Below are 20,556 nucleotides of genomic sequence, written 5' to 3' on the forward strand. Positions count from 1 at the left end.
TCTTGCAGCAGATTCAATCCAACATCCCACAAGCACTGGACCAGGCCTGAAGGGTGTGTACATACATGTGCCGTACATAAGTACCCGTTTTGAGATGAGAAAAGGCGACGAGATTGTGAGACTACATCCGGTGTATCGGATCGGTTTACTCCTGATGCATCCCAGACTTCATGCAAGGTGATTCAGGAACTGGGCCTCGCCAAATCCAGTGATATCAGATACCGTTCGGCCCTCTGATATATACACATCCAAATTCGATATTATCCTCAGTTGGAGCAAGCATCAACTGCAATCGAAAGAAAGAGCTGATATCGAAAGATATACCGTTGGAATATGCTATACCCGACAATTCACCCTGCAGATTCTGATGCATCTGCAGTGCCGTTACTATTCCCTCGGCCGGGACAGGACCACCCACCGGATGAATTCAAATACTCAATCCAAATCGTCCCAACGGCCATTGGCCACCCTCATCCTCGCTATACGCAAAAAAGCAAAGGATGGCATTATTCCGTGTCCAGCCCGCACCCTCCCTGCGCTGCAACTGTAGCTGTATCCGCCACTGGCTCGGTTCCTGGCCATGTTGGGCTTTAGCTCAGAAGCGAGCTCATACATTAAGTCTTTCTCCAGCAATAGCTCCAGATTTCTCCAGCTTTTCGTTTAAGCTTGCAGGCTGGCGGAGATATGGCGGCAATGTTTGGCCAAGTCACCACTACTTATTCGAGGACTTACTTACCAAGTACGTTGATGGGTACCTAGTCTCCGTAAATCGGAACTTAGGTGGAGAAATATGCTCCGGATTGGCATGACCTGACATTTCTTTGGAGTCCTGAGGCTCGCTCGTCAAGCTAAAGTTCAACCGAGTCGTGGAGGTATATCAGCGTATCGAAGGCCCCGGGGTCTGTAGAGTGCTTACCCGGCCGGTCTCGAATCAGATTCAGTTTGATGACAATGCTCAGGCTCGAATGGCCGGAGTTTGGCTAAGTAAGATCTGATTTATATATTGCATCTCGGAAACAGCTCTTCTTTGGAACAAGGAACGGCTCCACACTGACTAGTTGACGGTCTAACCTACCAGACATGTACCTGTTCGCCAGAGGGTTAAGCTTCCAGAGCCTCTGGGTCTGGCTATGTAAATACCCGGCTGCCAGGAACCGAAAGATTTCATCAGTTTTCTGACTGTGTATTTCTGTTCTGTTCTTTTTTTCTTTTCTTCCCTGCGCTGTAGATATCCGGGTCTTAACTAAATCCAAACATCCCAACTGTTCGAGACAGGAAACGGAAATCAATTACATGAGTCGCCTGAAGTACCTTAGTACCTATTACTAGGGAATTAAGTATTTGCCTTTGTATCAATCGATCAATCAATCAATCAATCAATTGCAATCTTTCTCTTATAAGCTCTTCCCGTTCCCCCGTTCCGTCTTCCTCGATTGCTTCTTCTTCCAACTTCGCAAACTTCGATCTCTTTCCAGCTGCCTGCTCCCGTTGCTGCTGCTGCTGCTGCTGCTGCTGTTGTACCACCATCCACAAAACCCACACGATTCAATCCAAACCTTCTTTCTTTCCTCCTCTTTCTCTCTTCCTACCAAACCTTCAAACGATCTCGACAATCCATTCAGTCTCATTTTTCGGCCGCCATCCGATCAATAAATCTTTAAAGTCGTCCGCTTCGAATCCTAAAATTCTCCATTCGTAACCTCGTCACGAACACCATCATGGCAACACAGAAACCAAAGTTGCTGTTATTGGGCGAAATCGAGCAGTAAGCAGTGCAACCTTTCCCTCTACGATCAGCGAACCCGATTGCCATTCCGAGAAGATGGAACCAGGGATCCATATCCACGGGTCTCATATCCTTCAATTGATTATTTTCCCCAGCTCTTTTTTGTAATTTTTTGTTTTTTCTTCTTTTCTCTGCTTGTCGTTATTCGCGGTTCCGCCCCTCCTCGTATCGCAATCGATACCATAGCCGAAACCGCTCGCTGGGAGCTCTCCCTTTCCTATTCTTATCAGCTAACCGATATTGTGCTTTCTCGCATAAAAAATAGTGCCTTCGAGCCATACGCCGCCCTTTCCGAGTACGCTGAGCTTGTCACTCCAAAGTCGACGAACCGAGAGGAATTCATTGAGGAATGCAAATCCGGTGGGCTTGATGGCGTCGTTGTCGCCTTTAGAACATTCACCAGTGTCTCCATAACCGGGAGAATAGATGCTGAACTTGTTCAGGCGCTGCCTCAAAGCCTGAAATTCATTTGTCATAATGGTTAGCCTTTGCTGTCAACCTTCTTGAAAAGACATGATTCTTACGTCTATGATATGTGAAAACAGGCGCTGGGTATGATCAGCTAGATATCCAACCGCTCACAGATCGCAAGATCCGTGTTTCAAATGTCCCCACCGCCGTCGACGATAGTACTGCCGACGTCAATATGTTTCTCATCCTCGGTGCGCTCCGAAACTTCAACATAGGAATGACAGCCCTGCGAGCGCGAGAGTGGCGAGGGGCTGCGACTTTGGGCAATGATCCACAAGACAAGGTCCTCGGGATCATTGGGATGGGGGGTATTGGGCAGACATTGAAGAGGCGTGCTGAGGCCTTTGACATGAAGATTCAGTACTACAATCGTAAACAATTAGACCCTGACCAAGAGCAAGGTGCCAAATATGTTTCGTTTGATGAGTTGCTGGCTACTTCGGATGTCATCAGTATGAATCTTCCTTTGAATGTTAGTAAAGCCTTGATTGTTGGTTGGGAGGTAGTGTGAAAGGCTAGTCAAGGGGCTAATTTCCCTTCTTTTTAGGCACACACCCGTCACATAATATCGACGGCCGAATTTGCGAAGATGAAGGACGGAGTAGTCATTGTCAATACTGCTCGTGGAGCCGTCATAGATGAAGCCGCCTTGGTTACAGCACTTAATAGCGGAAAGGTTCGCAGTGTCGGATTGGATGTCTTTGAGGAGGAGCCAACTATCCACCCAGGACTTCTTGATAACCCAAGTGTCATGCTCATTCCACACATGGGAACCTTCACTGTTGAGGTTTGTTTGATCCTTGACAAATTTTGAGCTTGAGTGGGCGCTGTGGTTGCTAACCCGTATCTTTACATAGACTCAAACCAAAATGGAGGTCTGGAACATCGAGAACGCCAAGATGGCCCTTACTCAGGGTCAACTGAAGTCGCCAGTTCCAGAACAGGCTAACGTCACTGATTGGGATTGAGATCTTGACCTGAATCTTTTTTGTGATTTCTATCCCTTTTTGATTGAATAAGTAAGTCTTGAAGCAGGTTCTTTCGACATATTCATACACTCTATTATACATCGTACAAGTTTTATTATTCTTTATCATGGTGTGTTTTATCTTTCTAGCTCTGCATAGACATCTTGTGAGCTTGCTCTTGATCTATAGATAGCGGAGATCCAGGTTAGGGTTCATAATGCAATGTGGATAGGACATGAATTCATATCTGCCAAACGTACCGTTAGCACACATACCTAAGCCGTAAGTTCTGACATGGATGTGCTTCTCTATGGCCTTAGATTTCACAATAATGCACATATGATGTTTGTCAGATAAGCGTATACGATTGACTACTAATAGGCGTCACACCGCCTAATGGGCTTAGAACCAACTGAATAATCAAATATCCTCCCAAGCTTGTCTATGCTTCTAGACTTCCTAGTATATACATGTAAACACTACTACTACTTCCTAAGAATTTCGATTATGCACACCCTAACTAAGCTCATGAGGAGAATTTGTTGGAATTTTCAGATTCAGCGTGTTGCAAGTCCTCGATCGGTCTGCGCAGCTTAGTTTCAAGGCTAATCAGCCTTGAGTCGAGCAGCTTGAGCTAGGTCATCCTCGCGGTAAGATTAGGTAAGTACTTATGTAGAAGGCTCGTTGTAATGAATTTATGAAACTATGCATATGGTTAGGTTTAGAAATCGGTTTATTCAAGTGCTCAATTGCAAGCAAACGATGCAATGAAAAAGTACCAGTAATTCAAAGCCTCTAATGGTGCCTGATAGCTACTCAGTTTTTGGTTTATATGTTGCCTCCAAGCTACTTAGCTACAGACGCCTCTTACTCTGCAAGCTTCATGCTACGTTACACAGCCAGGGAAGCTGCTGTGTTTCCGAATTCCGATGTAACAGAAAGTCGGGGCTTTGAATATGTTGGGATCATTGGTTCCTTAATTGCTGCGTGTTAGCATGCTGTGGCACGCAACCGCGGTACCATATTCCCGAACTTCACGTATTTTCGAAACTAGGAGTTGGGCACTCACTTCCTTGATCCTGAACACCACTGCACCGCTGAGCATACATGTACATGTATATGTTCTTTTTCAAGATCTCATAAACCACCAAAGATCATTCCATTTTCACCGACCCTACCTTACAGCAACCATGGAGGCCATGGAGACCAAAATATGCATACATATCGCGACCGATCGCGAGACTAATGAACCAATATCCAAATCAATCACAGATCTCCCCCCGGAGCTTGTCGCCCCAATATGTTCTTACCTCAGTATTGATGACCTTGTCCGCACCATGCGAACCTGCAAGTACCTCCACGCTGTTGGATCTGCCCAGCTACCCAAAACAATTAATTGTGAACTCCAGTCCCTATTCTCATTCATCAGCCGGAGTCGCTATAGGACGAGTTCTCGCGATCCTATCAAATTAACCTGGCGAAATGACGATCTTTTGGCAAATGCGGAGGAGGAAGACTCGAACGCTAGAAGTGATGTCTTGCTTGGTTCTTTGTTGAAAGCTGTGAAGAGACAGTTGGCGAAGCCGGATTTACCTAGGGTTTCGCTTGTACCGCATATTATATCTTTCGACGGGGAAGGTAAGTGTTTTGATATTTTCTGGGACGTTCTTATCTTCCTGAATAAAAGGGACGACAAACCGAAGAAGAAGAAGAAGAAGAAGAAGAAGAAGAAGAAGAAGAAGAAGAAGAAGAAGAAGAAGAAGAAACGATTCTCATTTTGTCGCTCTGTCACTAACATCATAAACTTCTAGCTGTTCGAGAGCGCGATATATATTATGCCATCCTAGAGGTCCTGAGATATTATTCATGCTCCCGTTCTGAAAGAGAGTACGCAATGCAATCTGTCGAAGCTAGAACACAACCCTACATTATCACCCGCTTCTTCGACCTTCATAAACTTCGAAAACTCACCTTAAAGTTTCATATATCATCCTGGCAAACTACCAGGTTCTCGCGGGGGGTGGGGAATATCAACATAGGCAAGAATTATAGATTTGGGGAAGAATTCGAGTCTGATTACAGATCTACCTACTCCAGATCTAACGTTCGAATGCCGGATGGTGAGCCCCTCGAGCAGTCACTTGAGACAGCTTCAGACCTCGCGAAATTGTTGAGGAGAGCAGAAAACTTGTCCTCCCTCTCACTTCACATGAAAGTTGAACTCCACCATGAATACCGGCCGCTTAAAACCCTTCCTCCAGCTTTGGAAGCTCTTTCAGATGCTGTTAGAGGATTGAAAAGACTTCGATCGCTTCGTTTAAAGAATTTCCTATTCCACCCGGGATTTTTTCTTCCAGTACCAAAAAATGTATCCCGATTGTCTTTTCACAATATTCACGCATATCCCAAATCCTGGTGGATGCAATTTGCGAAGTTCCCTTTGAAAGGGTTGGAAGTCTTGATTCTACGTATTCACAAAGATTGTTGGCCTGAGAAACCAGGTTCAAGTTTTAGTGAGCTCTATGGAACCAATCAGCATGATACTGATGGGTCTCTTCGCGATCCTCGTGAGGTCGAGAAGATGGGATTTGAACTTGGTGATGTTCATATCAAGGGGCTGAGATGCTTCACGTACGAAGACACTTCTGAATATTTCCTCCCGAGAGATTTGATCCCGTGTATTTTGGCGAAGAATAAAGGTATCAGGGAAGAGGATATGAAGGGTTTGACGGAGAGCTATGGGAAAGTAATGGCGGCGAGGTGCAAACTAAGATGGAAAAAGGCGGCCGCTGAACAACATGCTAGGATGGAAAAAGAGTTTACGAAACGGCTCTTGGAAGGATGTCAGCATGAAGTTGACATCCGGCACCACCTTGTTGAATTTTCGAAGAGAGTTACTGAGTCTCTTGAGGGGGCCGGTCTCAAGGAGACGAGCTCCGAAAGCACTGCTAGGGGGGTTAGCCTTGAGGGAACGGACATCAAAGGGGCGAACATTGAAGAGACAGAATCCAAAGAGACGACAGATAAGACAACAAGCCTTGATGTTACGAACCCTGATGTACCCAAGGAGGATATATCCAAAAATGAAAAATAGCTTGCTTGCATTATTAGCTTTTACCCGCCTGTTTTCATAGTCAACCTTTCCTAGGCTAGATTTTTCCTAGTTTAGATTCACAGTACCCGGACCCAAGATATGTCCGGCCTTTATCGCGATATCGACTCAGATATCCAAATTTATGTTTCACCCGAATGACTGAGTCTTAAGGTCCGAACTAAGTCAGAACCCCGGATCAGACGGTGTTTTACCAAATCGAAATCCTACATTTATTTTTAGAAACATTCATCTTTATACGTCATATGACTAAGTACATAATAAGATAGAATGGAGAATCAAAACAGTAGCAAAAATAATAATGGATATTGGACTATCTAAATCCGGACATGAGCACCAGTTTCGAAACTCAAGCCACCCAAACTGCCTGCGTGAAAATACAACAGTCTTCAACGCACTTACGAGCTTAGTATGTATGGGATGCTTCAAGATGCATAAATCAAGGATAGATTGATATCATGATGTATTAGAAGTGACGGTAAACTTGAAGATGTATACATATATATTCATACGTAATAACATCGACGTCTCCGATTTTTTTCTATCTTGGTAGAGTGACAATTACCTACACCATTTTCTTAGCAATGGGGGCATATGTGCATAGGTATGTACGTGCGCTAGCAGCCTCTTAGCACCCTCTTCGACGTTCCCAAACTTGCAATTTTGTTCATGAACTCTATGAGTCACGATAGTAATCATTTCATGTCTTTTCGAGAGGTGGATTCCAATTGTCTCTGGTATAGTCCATTAGATCTGGTTGCAGAGCCGAACCTTTTGTTCCATCTTACTTTTGATCCTTTTCGGCCCCCTTGAACAGAGGCAGCCACGGGTCCAAAGACAAGTTGTAAAGTCGCCTACCCCAAAAATTTAAAAATGACATTATAGGAATATCATGAATCCAAGTAGTATTGCGTGAATAAGGTGTAATGAGTACGATAGTATCCTAGCCCCGGCGCGTGTAAGTTCCGCTGAGGATTTGCGTGGTAGCAGAAATCACCGAATTACGGATCGAGATAATTCTTCAAGTATATTAAAATCAGAACCACGGCAAAAGAAGCAGGTACTATAGTAGCTAATAAGTGTCCGGCGAATGCAACAATACCATCAAAGAATCAAAGTGAAAAAAAAGTCGAGAGGGAGAGATATCAAGCAAAGAAACAAAACAAAAGGTGGCGACCGAATATCTAGAACTGCTAATAGAATAATGAACGACGCAAATATTACGTTTTGCTCTCCCTGCCTGATCGTACGAGAGCATCCCACCCCAGGCTCTTCAAAAAAAAAAGATGCCCCGGTTGTGTCTGTTGACGTGTTGGTACAGAGTGTCCCTCCCATCTCTCTACTTTACCAATGTAGATGAGTAAAAAATTCCCGTTGCTGAAAGATTCACATCACCACGCAGCAACTGTTCTGCTTCTTCGCATTGGTATAAAACATCTTACTAGCATTACTCAAGTTATCGCTTCTCTGAACCAAGGTATCCAATTTCTCCCCTCTATCGAGAACGCTCTCAATAGTCTTATGCAGCACAATCTTAGTCTCGTCCAACTCTCGTTGAATTTTTGAAATATTATCGGCTTGAGATGGTTCTTGGTATTTTACTAAATATTCTTTAAGTTGTGGAAGATCGTAGGTTTTATTGGGAGCCCAGGTAGTGCGGGGGTGTTTGGTGATGAATTCATCGAGAAGACGGTTCAGGAGTTCGTGGGGGATTCGACGGGGGTATTCGGCATTGGTGATTACTATACCCGTGCAGTTCTCAGGGCGGGTATAGGCATGGACCATATATGCTGTTCCTCCCTCCTTTTGTTAGTTGTGATACTTGCAACTACTATACCATGCAAGGGTTTGAATAATTAGGGAAAGGAGACCTTACACTGCTCCTGAACACTTTGCCTGACATTAATTGCTGTTCGTTCAGCTATGGTCCCAGCGGTGAAGGTCATAAATTGGTCGACGCTTTATTTGTTTAACAAAAGCTTATTAGAGAGGTGGGTCATACACGAGATTTAGGAAGGTAATGACCTACTTGCTACGGGTGAAATAACCAAAACTCTCAAGGTTACTTTCGGAGATGAGCTTCTTGGCCGGCTTCTCGCTAGTATCATATATCTATATTATACCATACTATTAGAGGTCTGTGTGAATTGGGCGCAAGCTATGGAAGGGGCACTGGAAGGCAGGGAAATAAGAAAGGAAGGAAGGAAGGAGTGAATGAATGAAGGAAGTAAGTAAGTAAGCATACAGCGATATGATAGACGGCAGTGGTTGCTGCGGCACTGGTGGACATTGTGATGGATCTAGTCTGAGCTGAGAGAGATATCGGAGCTTCGTAGATCCGGAAGAAGCAGTACTATCGACTGTTGTTGTTGTTGTTGTCCAAAAAGAGAGATGAGGTTTTAAGTGGCGCCGATGGCAGGAGGGAAGTGGGATGGTCTACGTAAGCTGTGAGGCTATTATTAATATTGTCGAAGGTTCGTCTGTGGAGATTTGATGGTATTTTTTGTTTTTCGTACCGTTGAGGAATGATGATGATGATGATGATGATGTTGAGGGGAGGATATCATGCAGGAAGCGGTGATGGTTGAAAGAGGTACATACTGACTTCCCTTGGGAACTGCTGTGTGTATCTGGCTCGAGTCTTGGCACCAAACCGCAGCTGAAACAACAACCCAGCCTCGGCCCTCAACGACCCTCGAGACTACTTTCCCAGTTCAGAGGCAGACTGCAAACGACACCAAACTAACTCCAATTATCAGATGCAAAATACTTACACAGAGTATATCCCTCGACTCGTTTCTGTTGTATAGTACTTAGGTAATTAGCCAATACGGATGAAAAACTATTGATGCATGAGATTGATAATAATATTGATAATATAGTCTACGCGATTAAAGAGGAGAGAGTCACACCAGTCCGGATCTGACTAGATGCAGGTCGCAGATGTTGGAGGCCTCCCACGGATATACGTACGCTTCTCTCCCCGAGGCTGTCCCATAAGGCTGATTTATACAATCACTACAACGAAATTGACATGGAACGTCTAGTTAGTGGGTTATCTCCTCACTAGGTCGCATCAAGTCCATGCATAATTATTGTGCCTGTGGATGACCAGGGGTAGCCAGTGGAGTGTCCTGTGTAATGTGTAGGGCTGGCCATGCCATGGAACATGGGAGGAGAAACAAGACACTAAGCGCTCCCGTCAATGTGCATGCATCATATCGTCGGCTTCCATCAAGCCCTAAACTACCATATTCGACCACGACGACCGCGACCCACAGTAACATCGTTCGAAACACGGACTGTATGAGTAAGTAAGTTTCTATGAACGCGTACTTGAATCATGCGCCATGCCGACATGCATTGGGCATATAGCCAATTGAATCGACAGTATCAAATCTCAAATTATCCAAACTTTCGAGCACCCGGTCCAGCTGAGATTTCGAATTTCTTCAATTTCACGCCATCTTGCTCAAACATTAAACATCAATTATACATCCCGCGCGCGGGCGTCCGTGGCACCCGACTAACATTTGACTAAGCGGCAGTGCAGACTTGGCTCTTTTCTTACAACTGCCGCCCGCCCAGGCCCACCATGCCTTGTAATTGTATCAGAGGATAGTCGGTTAGTCAGTGGTCTTGCACGATCTCTCGGGCAAAAGCTTGTAAGCATCAATTGAAACTAAACCAAGCTAAGCTAAGGCGCATTTGACATCAGCATGCATTCCTCTCTCGCTTTTACACACACACCACACAGACTCTCTAACAAACCACAACCACAACCACCACAACCACCTCCTCTATCTAACTGTCTATGAGCATTAACCTGTCGTTTCTATCTAACTACCTGTTTACTATTCATATGAGATTAATATATAATTGCCTTTCAAGCCCCCAGCTAATTGAATAGTTTGATTCCTGGTTATCCAACATGGGCTCAATGTCAATGGAACACCGTCCATATCGCTCCCACAAGGTCCCCGCCTGCGCGCGTTGTCGCCAGAGAAAGATTAGATGCAAGGTGGATTTGCCCAATCAACCCTGTCTGTTCTGCCGAGAGAAGGGCGTCGCCTGCCAAATCCCCTCTATAACGAACTCTCCCGACGACTCTTCGCACTCTCAACTTTCCAATAGTTCAAGTACTACAAACACTACAACTTCAAGTACAAATGCCCAGAAACGTCGTCGCTATGACGCAGAAGCATTATTATCTACTACTTCGAATCTTATATCAATTAGCCAGTCCTCTGGAGGCATTGATGGCAAATCATCAATCATCGTCGGCCCTTCTGTCGCTGAAGATGTTGAAATCGTTCAGCGTCATATGAGCATAACTCCACAATCTCAATCTTCACAGCGTCACAATTCCACAACATATGCCACAGAGGACTCTTTAGGCTCAGTTGTCTACGTCACGGTCCCTAAATACCGTCGGGGCGTAACCCCAAAACTCGACACTGGGGACAAGCAGCGTGAGATCGTCGAACAAATCTTCGGTCCTTTTAAAAAGGAAGCCATAAGATTATATTTTGAACTCATACACCCTTGTTTCCCCATCATCGGGGAGGAACTGAGGTTACAGCTTTTGGGGCAACAGTGGAATGAGGTCAACTCTGCTCTGCTGTGTAATATCTATGCTAGTATTGTGCCTTTATGGGATAGATCTGAGATTTTAAGATTACATCCTAGACCGGACTCGGATTATATCTGGAACCTCGCTGTCAGAGCATTACAAGAAGATTCAACATCGCCCAGTTTCTCTACAATATTCATCTGCGCTATCAATGTAATCGGTAGGCCGTCATTATATTACATTGGTAACATTGCAAACTCAAGTAGAGTAGTCGCACTCTCCCACAGCTTCGGTCTTCACCGAGATCCCAGGAAATGGAACAAACCCCTTGCGGAGAAGGAAATGAGAATAAAAATATGGTGGTGCGTGTTCATCATCGATTGCTGGTCGAGTTTGAGTTATGGTACACCGCCAAATATCGCAAAGGGCTGTCACGATGTCAGATTACCGGAAATTCAATTATCGACAAGTAGTGCTAGTAGTGGAAGCCCTAGAGTCACTACTGCAGCCTCAACATACCTACCGTTATCTAGCTGTTCTCTATCATTCTACTCATTGTGTTCGTTAACACAGATCCTGGCCGAAATATTACCAATGGTATATCATCTAGACCCAGACCCTCGGGTACTAATGGAAACCCTCCAAACTACCGCCTCAATGGTTCGAAAATGGGAAGAATCCCAATCCTCGGAATTACCACCATCACCGCGCCGGCAGCCACCAGTAAGGGATAACGCCGGTAGTAACCTCCACTTCTGTTACCTCTCTGTCAAACTACTGTTCAGCAGACTGAGTCTCAGAGCAGCATGGCTACAACAATCTCATCAACATCATAACCCCGCAAACGCAAACCCGGCTCTTATAATCCACGACTGTCTAGTAGACTTACAACTAGCGGCTACAAGACTCCTGGAATACGTATCAAACCTTACGACTCAGCAACTACAGGAGTTTTGGTTACCATATACGAGTCATCTACTCGTAGTCGCAACAATGATATTATTGCGGTGCGCGGTTGAAACAGAGAATCAAGCTATAAAAGTCGCTTGTGCAGCGACTTTAATCTCGTTGAAAGATAACCTGGAATCTCATCGCGATAAAAACGGCTGGGAATTGGGGGAGTTATGTCTGGAGAGATGTGCGGAATTGATATCTCGGGTTCAAGCTACTGCACCACCGACTATAGTCCCGGTAATAACGCCTGTGGTTCCAACACCGACAACAGTAGCCGATGAAGATGCTTTCCAATTCTTAAATGATACTTCGTTGATGCCGTTTGATCCACTTGGGGGGTTTGATGCTATCGATGATATTTGGCAAAGTCTGTTTGGAAATGTTCCGCCAGCTGTTGTGGAGGGTACTCCTGTTACTGGTCCTTCATTGTAGTCTTCCCCCCCCCCCATCCCTAGTTCTCTCTTCTTTTCATTCTCCACACTGAACAAAGTACATATTCTTTTTTTAGTTTATTTTAATCATTTGAAGCGAGTTTGTTCTTTATTATCTCGGTGTCCGGCGTTCGAAGCGTTCATCGAGCCGTATATTCAAATAGTACTATCATGTATTATTAACATTACCAAAGTTCTGATCAAAAAAAAAAAGTACCAAAAACGAACGGAAATGATAAAAATGTTTAATAAAGCGGCAAAGAACCCTCCGTACTCGCAAACGCCTCCTCCATAATTTCCAATCCTTCCTCCAACTCTTCTTCAGTAATCGTAATCGGCGGTGCAATCCTAAACACCCCAGCAAAACTTTGATGTGTGCCCAACTGCGCCCAAACCCCTAAATCAGCCATCCTCTCTCCGATCCTGTTCCCCAGATCAAACCCTGGTGTCTTTGTAACCCTATCTGTCACAATCTCCACTCCAGCCATTAGACCCCTCCCTCTAACATCCCCAATACACCCATACCGCTCCTGTAATCTCAACAATCCCTTCTGTAACACCTTCCCAAGCTCTCTAGACCGTTCGACCAATCCATCCCTCTCTACTATCTCCAATACTTTATCTCCAACGGCTGCAGGTAGCGGATCATTCAAATGTGTCGTGTAATACATAAACCCATCCTTTGCCGTCTTCTCCGCAATAGCATCGCTAACAACCACAGCGCTCAAAGCAATCCCATTCCCCAAGGTTTTGCTCAATGTAAGAACATCGGGAACAACACCTTCATCTTCCGCGTAATGTTGGAATGCGAACATATCACCCGCACGACCAATAGCTGTCTGGGCTTCATCGATGATTAAAAGCATTCCTCTAGCTTCGCAATGCTTTTTCAAAGCTTTTAGGTACCCGGCGGGGAGAGGATGCATGCCGCCAGAACTTAAGATCGGCTCAACGATTACTGCTGCTAAGGAACCACATGATTGACGGTCGATAAGGGAGAAGCCGTAGGAAAGTTCGGTTTGCCAGTCGTAAGTGCCGTCTGGATGGCGGAATATGGATCGATAGGCATTTGGTGCCGGGAGGGCAAAGTTACCCGGCATCTATTTTATCATGATAGAGTGATTAGTTTTATGAAATCCGACTTAAAACTAATGCAATTTGTTGGATTTTATGTGTTGCGATGGGACTCTAGCGTGCGGGTTTATGCATAAACAGGCAGCTTGCAACTATTTTAGCTAGCTCAAAGCTCAAAGCTTGAGCTCGCCAGCTTAAGAAGCTTAATCAAGAAATTGGCCCTTTGCCACTCCATTGTGCATGCGCCGTTCATCCCGCGACCCGTAACCGCACTAATTCCGATCCAATCACTGGCGGTGGAAGAAGGAAGGAAAGTGGGTAGTAGGGGTAGGGGGAGTAGGAGGAAGAAGAAGAAGAAGAAGGGGTACTTACGACTGGTCCATACCCCGCTCTCCCAGAATGATACTGCGCACCAATCGCCGCAGCAGTAACCCCATGCCAACTAGCACTCAACCCCACGACCTCAAACTTGCCGGTATAAAACTTAGCAATCCTGATAGCAAATTCATTGCTCTCCCCTCCCGTACTCAAAAAGATAGCCTTGTCCAACCCGGGTGGGGTTAAAGCCGTAAGTCTCTTCCCCAGGTTGATAACCGGCGGACTCAACATCCCACTGAACAAATGGTCGAGTTTTGCGGCATGATGGGAGATCACGTTGACTATTTCCGGGTTGCCGTGACCCAGAAGGCATGACATTTGTCCGGAGGTCCAGTCTAGCATTTTGTGGTTTTCAGGAGTGTAAATGTAGAGTCCTTCGGCGCGGACTATGATGTTTTTGTGGAAGGGGGTGCCATAGTCTATCAGACAGGAGTGAGCGGCTTCGTGCAGTTCCTTCTGGTCGATCGGGGCTTCTACGTCCTCGCCGGTTTGCCCTTGGGCTTGAGTGATGGGGTCGGTGCAAGGAACCATTGTGGATCGATGTTATTGGGTATGTATATGTCAATTGACTGGCCAATTAATTGCTATAGTGGAGGGACCACGGCAAAGGTACGAAGAGGTATAAAAATAGATCTATAGATCAGACAGAAAACTATGGCGGGGTATAAGTGTGTATAGAGCTGTAGCCTGTGGGTGCCAGTGAGGAGGCCATGATTTACGTCTGGATACTCGTCGCCTTTTATATAAAATAATAAAAATAAAATAAAATAAATAAACCGAAAGGACTACGCTGTCGACGGTTGACTTATTTGCGAGTAAGGTAACTAAGGAGAAGTTCGGTATAGCAGCTCGGATGATGGGATGGCAAGCGTATGTGCGCGCGTATAGTGTGTAGAAGGTCTGCGACAATGGGAAGAGACCTTTCGGGAAGATCAGGTACATCAGTTGTCTCTTTAGATAATTTACTTCAAAGTCTTTAAGTTTCCCGTTGCGCGCCGACGGGAAACTTCAGTGTTCGCCGTTTTTTTAGACGGGGAAATGCATCTGTGGGCCCTGAGACTAGAGACTAAAGATGCATGGACCATGTCAATTAGGTGCACTCTCGGTCTCGACTAATGGACCGTGGCGGGGTGAGGGATGAAGAGGAAACAAAAAGAGGCAAAAGTTCACGAGCAAGCGCTTCAGAGACAGTACTTCGAAGGCCGTTTAGAAAAAGTTCCCGGTTTTGGGTTGTAATGATAGCTAGGCATGTATGGATTGTATGTCCGTCCGTATGCATATGGACGCGGGACCCACAGCTTATCGCTCTTCTTGTCGTCCGAGAGCCAGAAACTTAATTATAGTTCAGTCCATTGTACTCCGTACATATATGCGGTTACGAGAGAAAAGTGCAGATATCGTCGACGGGAGGCTATAGGAATTGGGTAAGGCAAGTACAGGATGCATGCCCAGGCAGCAATTGGGAGTTAGAAGAGCTCGGGGTGTTACATGTTATGACATGACCCGCCCGGTAAGCGGTGTTTGTATGTATATTGATATCCCCGACGATAATGATAATGATGATAATAGTATTATCATGACAATAGATACTACCGAATACTTCTGTTGTAGATAGTAATATCATGCCTTAATTTCTAGCTTCCCAACGTCCGGCGTTTCCTCCGGTGCATCGTCCTCGTCGTCCTCATCCATGCCACCCACAAGACCTCTCTCAAACAGCTCCCTCCCCGTCAACTTCTTCCCAGCGGTACCAACCCCACTAACATTACCACTCCTCCGTCCCTTAGCTTCGGCTTCTTCCCTCTCCCTCTCCTCTTGTTCCTTTTTCTCCTTCGTTTCTTTAATAAAGGCTAATCTCCAATTCTCAAAGACTTCCTTTGTAACCAGCTCTCCTCTAAACTTCTCCATTTCTTTTTCTTCCTCAATCCTTGCTACCTCCTCACGTATCCGTCTAGCTTCGTCGGCTCGGTCGCGAAGGATGGATTCCGCGGTCTCTTTTAGTGTTGTCGCTAGAGTGAAAACCATTGCCATCCCCATATTTTCTTCCACGGCCGTATCGAGGGCGGAGACTAGCGGGGCCTCGTCATCGGGGAAGGTGAGCGGATGGGTGGAGGGGGAGTCGAGGGAGATGGAGAGGTCCGGGGCGGCATTTGGGTAATCCGGTGTATATGTTACCCGGAGGAAGACGATAGCTATGTAATACAATTTGTTAGCCATGCATTAACAGAGTATATATATCATTATTATAAGAGGTGGGGCATCATACGGGCTTCATATCCCTCGGCGTCGACGTCAACGTCGGGTTCTTCGAGAGAGAGACGGATGCTAAATTCCTTGTCCGAGATTTCTAGCGAAAACAGTATCGATATTAGACAAAGCACGTGAAACCAATGGAATGATCGAGTGTATGCGTACTCGTTAACTCATCGGGGTAGATGGACTCGAGGACCTCGAGCTCTTGTTCCTGTTCTTCTGACGCCGACATGGTGGATGGAGATGGCAGAGAAGAAGGGCTGCATGGTTGCAATTGGATGCAAAGGGCAGGTGTTTGGTGGGGCGACAAGCTTTTTGCCCCGCCAAAGCCAAGCTTTCCATATAAATATCTCGACTTCCTCGCGATGAAATCGAATGATCACGACCATTAGCTATTGGGATATAATGATACGAAGTCTATTGAATGGGAAAGGCACACTTTTGTCTATTGATCGTGATATAAATACAAAGGAAGTAAATATAGATGTCGCCTATAACTCCAGTTCCCCCAAATATTCCCCCCCAATTCAAGAGCTATCAGTTGAATGAAGTATTAATCTCCTACGAATCCTTCATCTCCTCATCCTCATCATCATCTTCCCACTCCGCGTCTCCCTCCTCCTCATCCCCTTCCTCTTCCTCTCGGTCTTCCGGTTTTGCATCCCCTATCTCTTTGGCAATGTTGGCAAGTAACTCCGACGCATGGTCTTTGATACCCTCGTCCTCCCACTCGAATGCCTTATACAGCTTCTCACAATTCCATAGCCATTCCCTCGCCGCTGCTAGGGTGTCTTTCCAGTCTTCAACGTCTTCTCCATCTGCAACTTGTAATTTTCCTTGGTTCTCTTTGAGCTTTGAGCCGATCAAAAATAGACACCATCCACCAATATACCACAAATCGACCATCTGGTCGTCTTCCTGCTGTAATCCCTCAAGAACATCCATTGCTTCTTCGTACATCTCACACTCGATCAGAAGTCTTGTAAAACTGAGTCTGAATGGGTAGGCGGGGATTTTATCGTCGCCTAGTTCCAAGCCATTCCAGACTTCCAAAGATCGAGCAAGGGCTGCTCGTGCATCCTCGGGTTTTGATTGTGAGATTCTAATCGAGGCGAGAGTTGATAGAGCTTCTGGTGATGACGGGCTGACCAGTAGGGCTTCGGTGATGAATGTTTCGCAGCGTGATTCGGCGTCGGGTTTCATGCTGTGATTTCTTAGTCAGACTATTATAAAAAAGATGATGATTATGAGATGCATACCATAGATCCGTCATGTAAATCTCTGCCATACCACATAATGCAGAACATAACTTGTCCTTCTCTTCTCCATCTTGACTATTTCCAGCTGCTGCGACTACTTTTCTCAAATACTCCACTGCCTTTTCATACCACCCGATCGCAACTTCTCCACCTTCCAGACAAATCTGCGCTAACCACAAAAACTTCTCAGCACCGCTTCCCTCGCCTTCGGGATCCAATTCTGCGGCGGTTTTAAAACACCGTATAGCGGTTTCGCCATCTTCAAGCTCGATATTGATCTCCCCGGCTAGCTCCAATGCCTTTAGAGATGTAGGGTTCTTAGAAAGAGCTGATGTAATAGTTTTAAGAGCCTTTTGAGGGTCTGATTCTTCAGTTAGTTCTGATGAAGCTTTTGAGATCAAAGCATCGATATTGTTTGTCGAGGATTCTTGGTGCTTTGCGATATTCTGGAGAACAGAGGCAAGGGAAGCTGGAGCATCTTTCCGACGGGTCTTTTTTGAGGACTTTGTTTTTGTCTTTGCCATTTCTGTTTGTTCTCTTCTTTTTCTTCTTTTTGAGAAGATAGGTAGTGGTAATAAATTTGTAGATGGTGATTGATTGATTGATTGATTGGTTTGGCTGTTGCCGAGCAAATGTGAATGGAGTTTTTTGGGGAAAGAAAAAAAGAAGCGGCGACAGAAAAGTAGCGACTGCCAAGACCTTTCTTGCACTAGTTATCGACAAGGCTGCACTGCACTGTACTGTCATACGACTACTCTCACCTTGCAATTGTTCTTATCAAGTGAGTACTTCATTAAATTCAATCGCCTTCATCAGATCTCAAACCAAATCAAAACGTTTCTAATTATTCAAAAAGCATAGACAGAGTTAATATACACTTCTAATGTGGAAGACTCCACCACAAGATCATCCGTCTGCTGAACCGCAGCATCCGTCGTCGTCGTCGTCTCTGTCGTCGTTATCGCCAATGACGTCCTCGAATGACCCGCTTCTTACGCCACAGTTCTGTTTTTCAACATCCACACTTAAGGGTATATCACTATCATATAAGACAGCTACTTATTTAGTAGTTCTTTATATCTATGATAAAAGAGTACTGATAGATATTATCAATGATGATACATAGAATTCCTCCGTGTCTCCCGTTCCACAACCGATGACACTATCTCCCAACACCTCTCATCCCTCTCCCCGCCACCGACCTTTAACCCCTCGACAACGTCCCGGCGAACCCCCTCCCATCGTCTAATCCCGCCGCCAGCCCTCTCCACCTTTCTGTCATCGACAGTCTACCCGACTTGGTCTAAACGGTCCGAAATCCTAACCTACTGTGCTATTGTCGCTACCTCGCCGGATCCGAATGATCCGAACCTGGATGTCATATCTAAAGAAACCGAAGCCGAGAGATCTAGGATAGTGGATGAACGACTTGATCCCTATTCAGGCAGATTCTTCCCTACAGAGACCAGGACTCAGGTTTTAGCTGGGGTTGTGAGGAATGAGAGGGGTGTAGAAGAGATTGTGAGAGAAAGGTATATAGCTAATATATTTTTCTTCTATAATTGTTTCTCCTTCGTCACATATGTATTACAAGATCATACTTGTGTATGAAGAAGGAGTTGCATAGAATTACGGCTAACGGATTTTGTATAGAACATGGGAAGTAATTAAAAGCCGGAGTACAGACGGAATGGGCGGCAAGACGTGGAAAGAGGCTTACGAGGAATGGAAAACGTCATCATAACCACCTACCTAGGTACCCACCTACATCCTCCATAAGCCGATCTCGTTAGATTTGCTCCGGCCCGGACCTTAATTCATAAGCTCTATACCAACCATCACCAATCTCTTCTCTTTTTCTTTGGCATTAGCGAGCACACACACATCATTGGCGTCACAATTCTTATTCTTTTTCCCTTTGGCTGTTGATCTTTTTTTTTTTTTTTTAAAAAAAAAGAAGAAGAAAACTGACTTATTACGTATGGCGATTAAATATATAATCCACGGCGGCTGTGTATATATGGATTAGTAACAATTAGGAGGAGGAAAATGGAAAAGAAGGAAGGTGTGTATATATATCTCCTCACCATGTATACCCAGTACAAAAAAGCAAAGCAATTGGAACGGTATATATATACTATATAATTCAATATAATTCAATCTTAATAATTTAATTCTCAACCATTTCCCAAGTTCCATGGATCCAAGCAGAAAAAGAGTCGAATCACATTCAAGAGGTTGAAAATGTGATATATAAAAAAAAACCTCATACGATATCGCAACGCTTACAAAGAAAAATTCAAAGAGAGAGAGGGAGAAAAACAAAAGGAGAAGATGGTGCAAAAATTATCGTCAAAGGCGTGCCTTTTTATAAATTCGTTTATTCGATACGCAATTGGGTGTAGATATGGGAGTCTTGGAGTCTTTCTTTTTTTTTTTCGATCGGATGGAGTAATGGTAATTATAACCAGTTATCGCCGAATTACCCGGATAATACGCATGCATTTCCCAAGCTTAGCCTTGGTCTTGATCTTAGTCTTAGCCTTAGTCTCAGTCTCAGTCTTAGTCTGTATAGCTGTGGCATGTTGTCCAAAAAAGAATTCGCTCGATAGGACCCAAATGCTCGGAACGGTAGTGAACCGCGATTGGAAAAGTGTAGAATGCAAATGCAATGAGGAAGCACCAGCGCTGCCAGGGGTCAGTAAAGGGTTTTTATATAATAAGCAGTGCGATATCTCTCATTGCGTGCGAGCACGCAAGATGTTGTCATTGCGTTGTTGGTGTTGCAACTACCCGAAATAGCTCAAGGCTGTTTAAGCTTAGTTTTTTCTGGCGTTCGAGGTGCGTATGCATGATATTGCATGTGCCTTACATGTCTGTACAGCTTGACCTCGAGCTAGCTGCATGTCCGTCGGATAATATAATTGAGTTTGTAGAGATCGAATGGATGACGATGACAATGTAATCTCTTGTACATGATATGTGGAACCCCGGATTGTGACATTGCTCTCCAGCTCTAACGTGATGAGCTAGTACTCCCAATTCTTCAGAATATGGAGAGCCTAACAAGCTATATAAATCCCAGCTTTATCCAACAGTTTGATGTTTTGAAATTCGATTCTCGAGCTCCTCTTGATGTGCTAGGAGTGTTATACCAGTATAGGTTACACTCAGTTCTCCATACAGTTTCCTCCCCTAGTCCGGCTAGCTTGATTGTATAATCATCCATTGCAATTACCACTAGTATCCTAGACTCTAGAGAGACCCGAGGGGAAATTCGTGTATCATACTTGTTGG

General features: G+C 44.9%; 10 protein-coding genes across 10 annotated transcripts; 5 read left to right on the forward strand and 5 right to left on the reverse strand.

The window, feature by feature from the left end:
• Positions 1-1,368: 1,368 nt before the first annotated feature.
• On the reverse strand, positions 1,369-1,527 carry AOL_s00006g125 (uncharacterized protein; the record flags this gene model as incomplete). The annotated part of the gene is made up of 1 exon (XM_011119434.1): positions 1,369-1,527. One exon carries the CDS (start codon positions 1,525-1,527, stop codon positions 1,369-1,371), a length of 159 nt encoding a protein of 52 aa, XP_011117736.1.
• Positions 1,528-1,718: 191 nt separating this feature from the next.
• On the forward strand, positions 1,719-3,225 carry AOL_s00006g126 (uncharacterized protein; the record flags this gene model as incomplete). Its single annotated transcript, XM_011119435.1, has 5 exons — positions 1,719-1,765; positions 2,052-2,266; positions 2,332-2,729; positions 2,805-3,044; positions 3,115-3,225. The coding sequence occupies 5 exons, from the start codon at positions 1,719-1,721 to the stop codon at positions 3,223-3,225; spliced, it is 1,011 nt and encodes a 336-aa protein (XP_011117737.1).
• A 1,190-nt stretch (positions 3,226-4,415) lies between these two features.
• On the forward strand, positions 4,416-5,036 carry AOL_s00006g127 (uncharacterized protein; the record flags this gene model as incomplete). Its single annotated transcript, XM_011119436.1, has 1 exon — positions 4,416-5,036. One exon carries the CDS (start codon positions 4,416-4,418, stop codon positions 5,034-5,036), a length of 621 nt encoding a protein of 206 aa, XP_011117738.1.
• Positions 5,037-5,335: 299 nt separating this feature from the next.
• Positions 5,336-6,319, forward strand: AOL_s00006g128 (uncharacterized protein; the record flags this gene model as incomplete). Its single annotated transcript, XM_011119437.1, has 1 exon — positions 5,336-6,319. One exon carries the CDS (start codon positions 5,336-5,338, stop codon positions 6,317-6,319), a length of 984 nt encoding a protein of 327 aa, XP_011117739.1.
• A 1,404-nt stretch (positions 6,320-7,723) lies between these two features.
• On the reverse strand, positions 7,724-8,627 carry AOL_s00006g129 (uncharacterized protein; the record flags this gene model as incomplete). Its single annotated transcript, XM_011119438.1, has 4 exons — positions 7,724-8,127; positions 8,214-8,296; positions 8,367-8,449; positions 8,583-8,627. 4 exons carry the CDS (start codon positions 8,625-8,627, stop codon positions 7,724-7,726), a joined length of 615 nt encoding a protein of 204 aa, XP_011117740.1.
• A 1,650-nt stretch (positions 8,628-10,277) lies between these two features.
• AOL_s00006g130 (uncharacterized protein) lies at positions 10,278-12,296 on the forward strand (the record flags this gene model as incomplete). Its single annotated transcript, XM_011119439.1, has 1 exon — positions 10,278-12,296. One exon carries the CDS (start codon positions 10,278-10,280, stop codon positions 12,294-12,296), a length of 2,019 nt encoding a protein of 672 aa, XP_011117741.1.
• Positions 12,297-12,540: 244 nt separating this feature from the next.
• Positions 12,541-14,278, reverse strand: AOL_s00006g131 (uncharacterized protein; the record flags this gene model as incomplete). Its single annotated transcript, XM_011119440.1, has 2 exons — positions 12,541-13,395; positions 13,742-14,278. The coding sequence occupies 2 exons, from the start codon at positions 14,276-14,278 to the stop codon at positions 12,541-12,543; spliced, it is 1,392 nt and encodes a 463-aa protein (XP_011117742.1).
• A 1,089-nt stretch (positions 14,279-15,367) lies between these two features.
• On the reverse strand, positions 15,368-16,232 carry AOL_s00006g132 (uncharacterized protein; the record flags this gene model as incomplete). Its single annotated transcript, XM_011119441.1, has 3 exons — positions 15,368-15,939; positions 16,014-16,094; positions 16,163-16,232. 3 exons carry the CDS (start codon positions 16,230-16,232, stop codon positions 15,368-15,370), a joined length of 723 nt encoding a protein of 240 aa, XP_011117743.1.
• A 329-nt stretch (positions 16,233-16,561) lies between these two features.
• Positions 16,562-17,783, reverse strand: AOL_s00006g133 (uncharacterized protein; the record flags this gene model as incomplete). The annotated part of the gene is made up of 2 exons (XM_011119442.1): positions 16,562-17,204; positions 17,260-17,783. 2 exons carry the CDS (start codon positions 17,781-17,783, stop codon positions 16,562-16,564), a joined length of 1,167 nt encoding a protein of 388 aa, XP_011117744.1.
• Positions 17,784-18,142: 359 nt separating this feature from the next.
• AOL_s00006g134 (uncharacterized protein) lies at positions 18,143-19,003 on the forward strand (the record flags this gene model as incomplete). Its single annotated transcript, XM_011119443.1, has 3 exons — positions 18,143-18,290; positions 18,386-18,791; positions 18,913-19,003. 3 exons carry the CDS (start codon positions 18,143-18,145, stop codon positions 19,001-19,003), a joined length of 645 nt encoding a protein of 214 aa, XP_011117745.1.
• Between the last annotated feature and the right edge of the window lie 1,553 nt (positions 19,004-20,556).

This window comes from Orbilia oligospora (genome assembly GCF_000225545.1).
Source record: "Orbilia oligospora ATCC 24927 unplaced genomic scaffold scaffold00006, whole genome shotgun sequence".
Classification (NCBI taxonomy): domain Eukaryota; kingdom Fungi; phylum Ascomycota; class Orbiliomycetes; order Orbiliales; family Orbiliaceae; genus Orbilia; species Orbilia oligospora.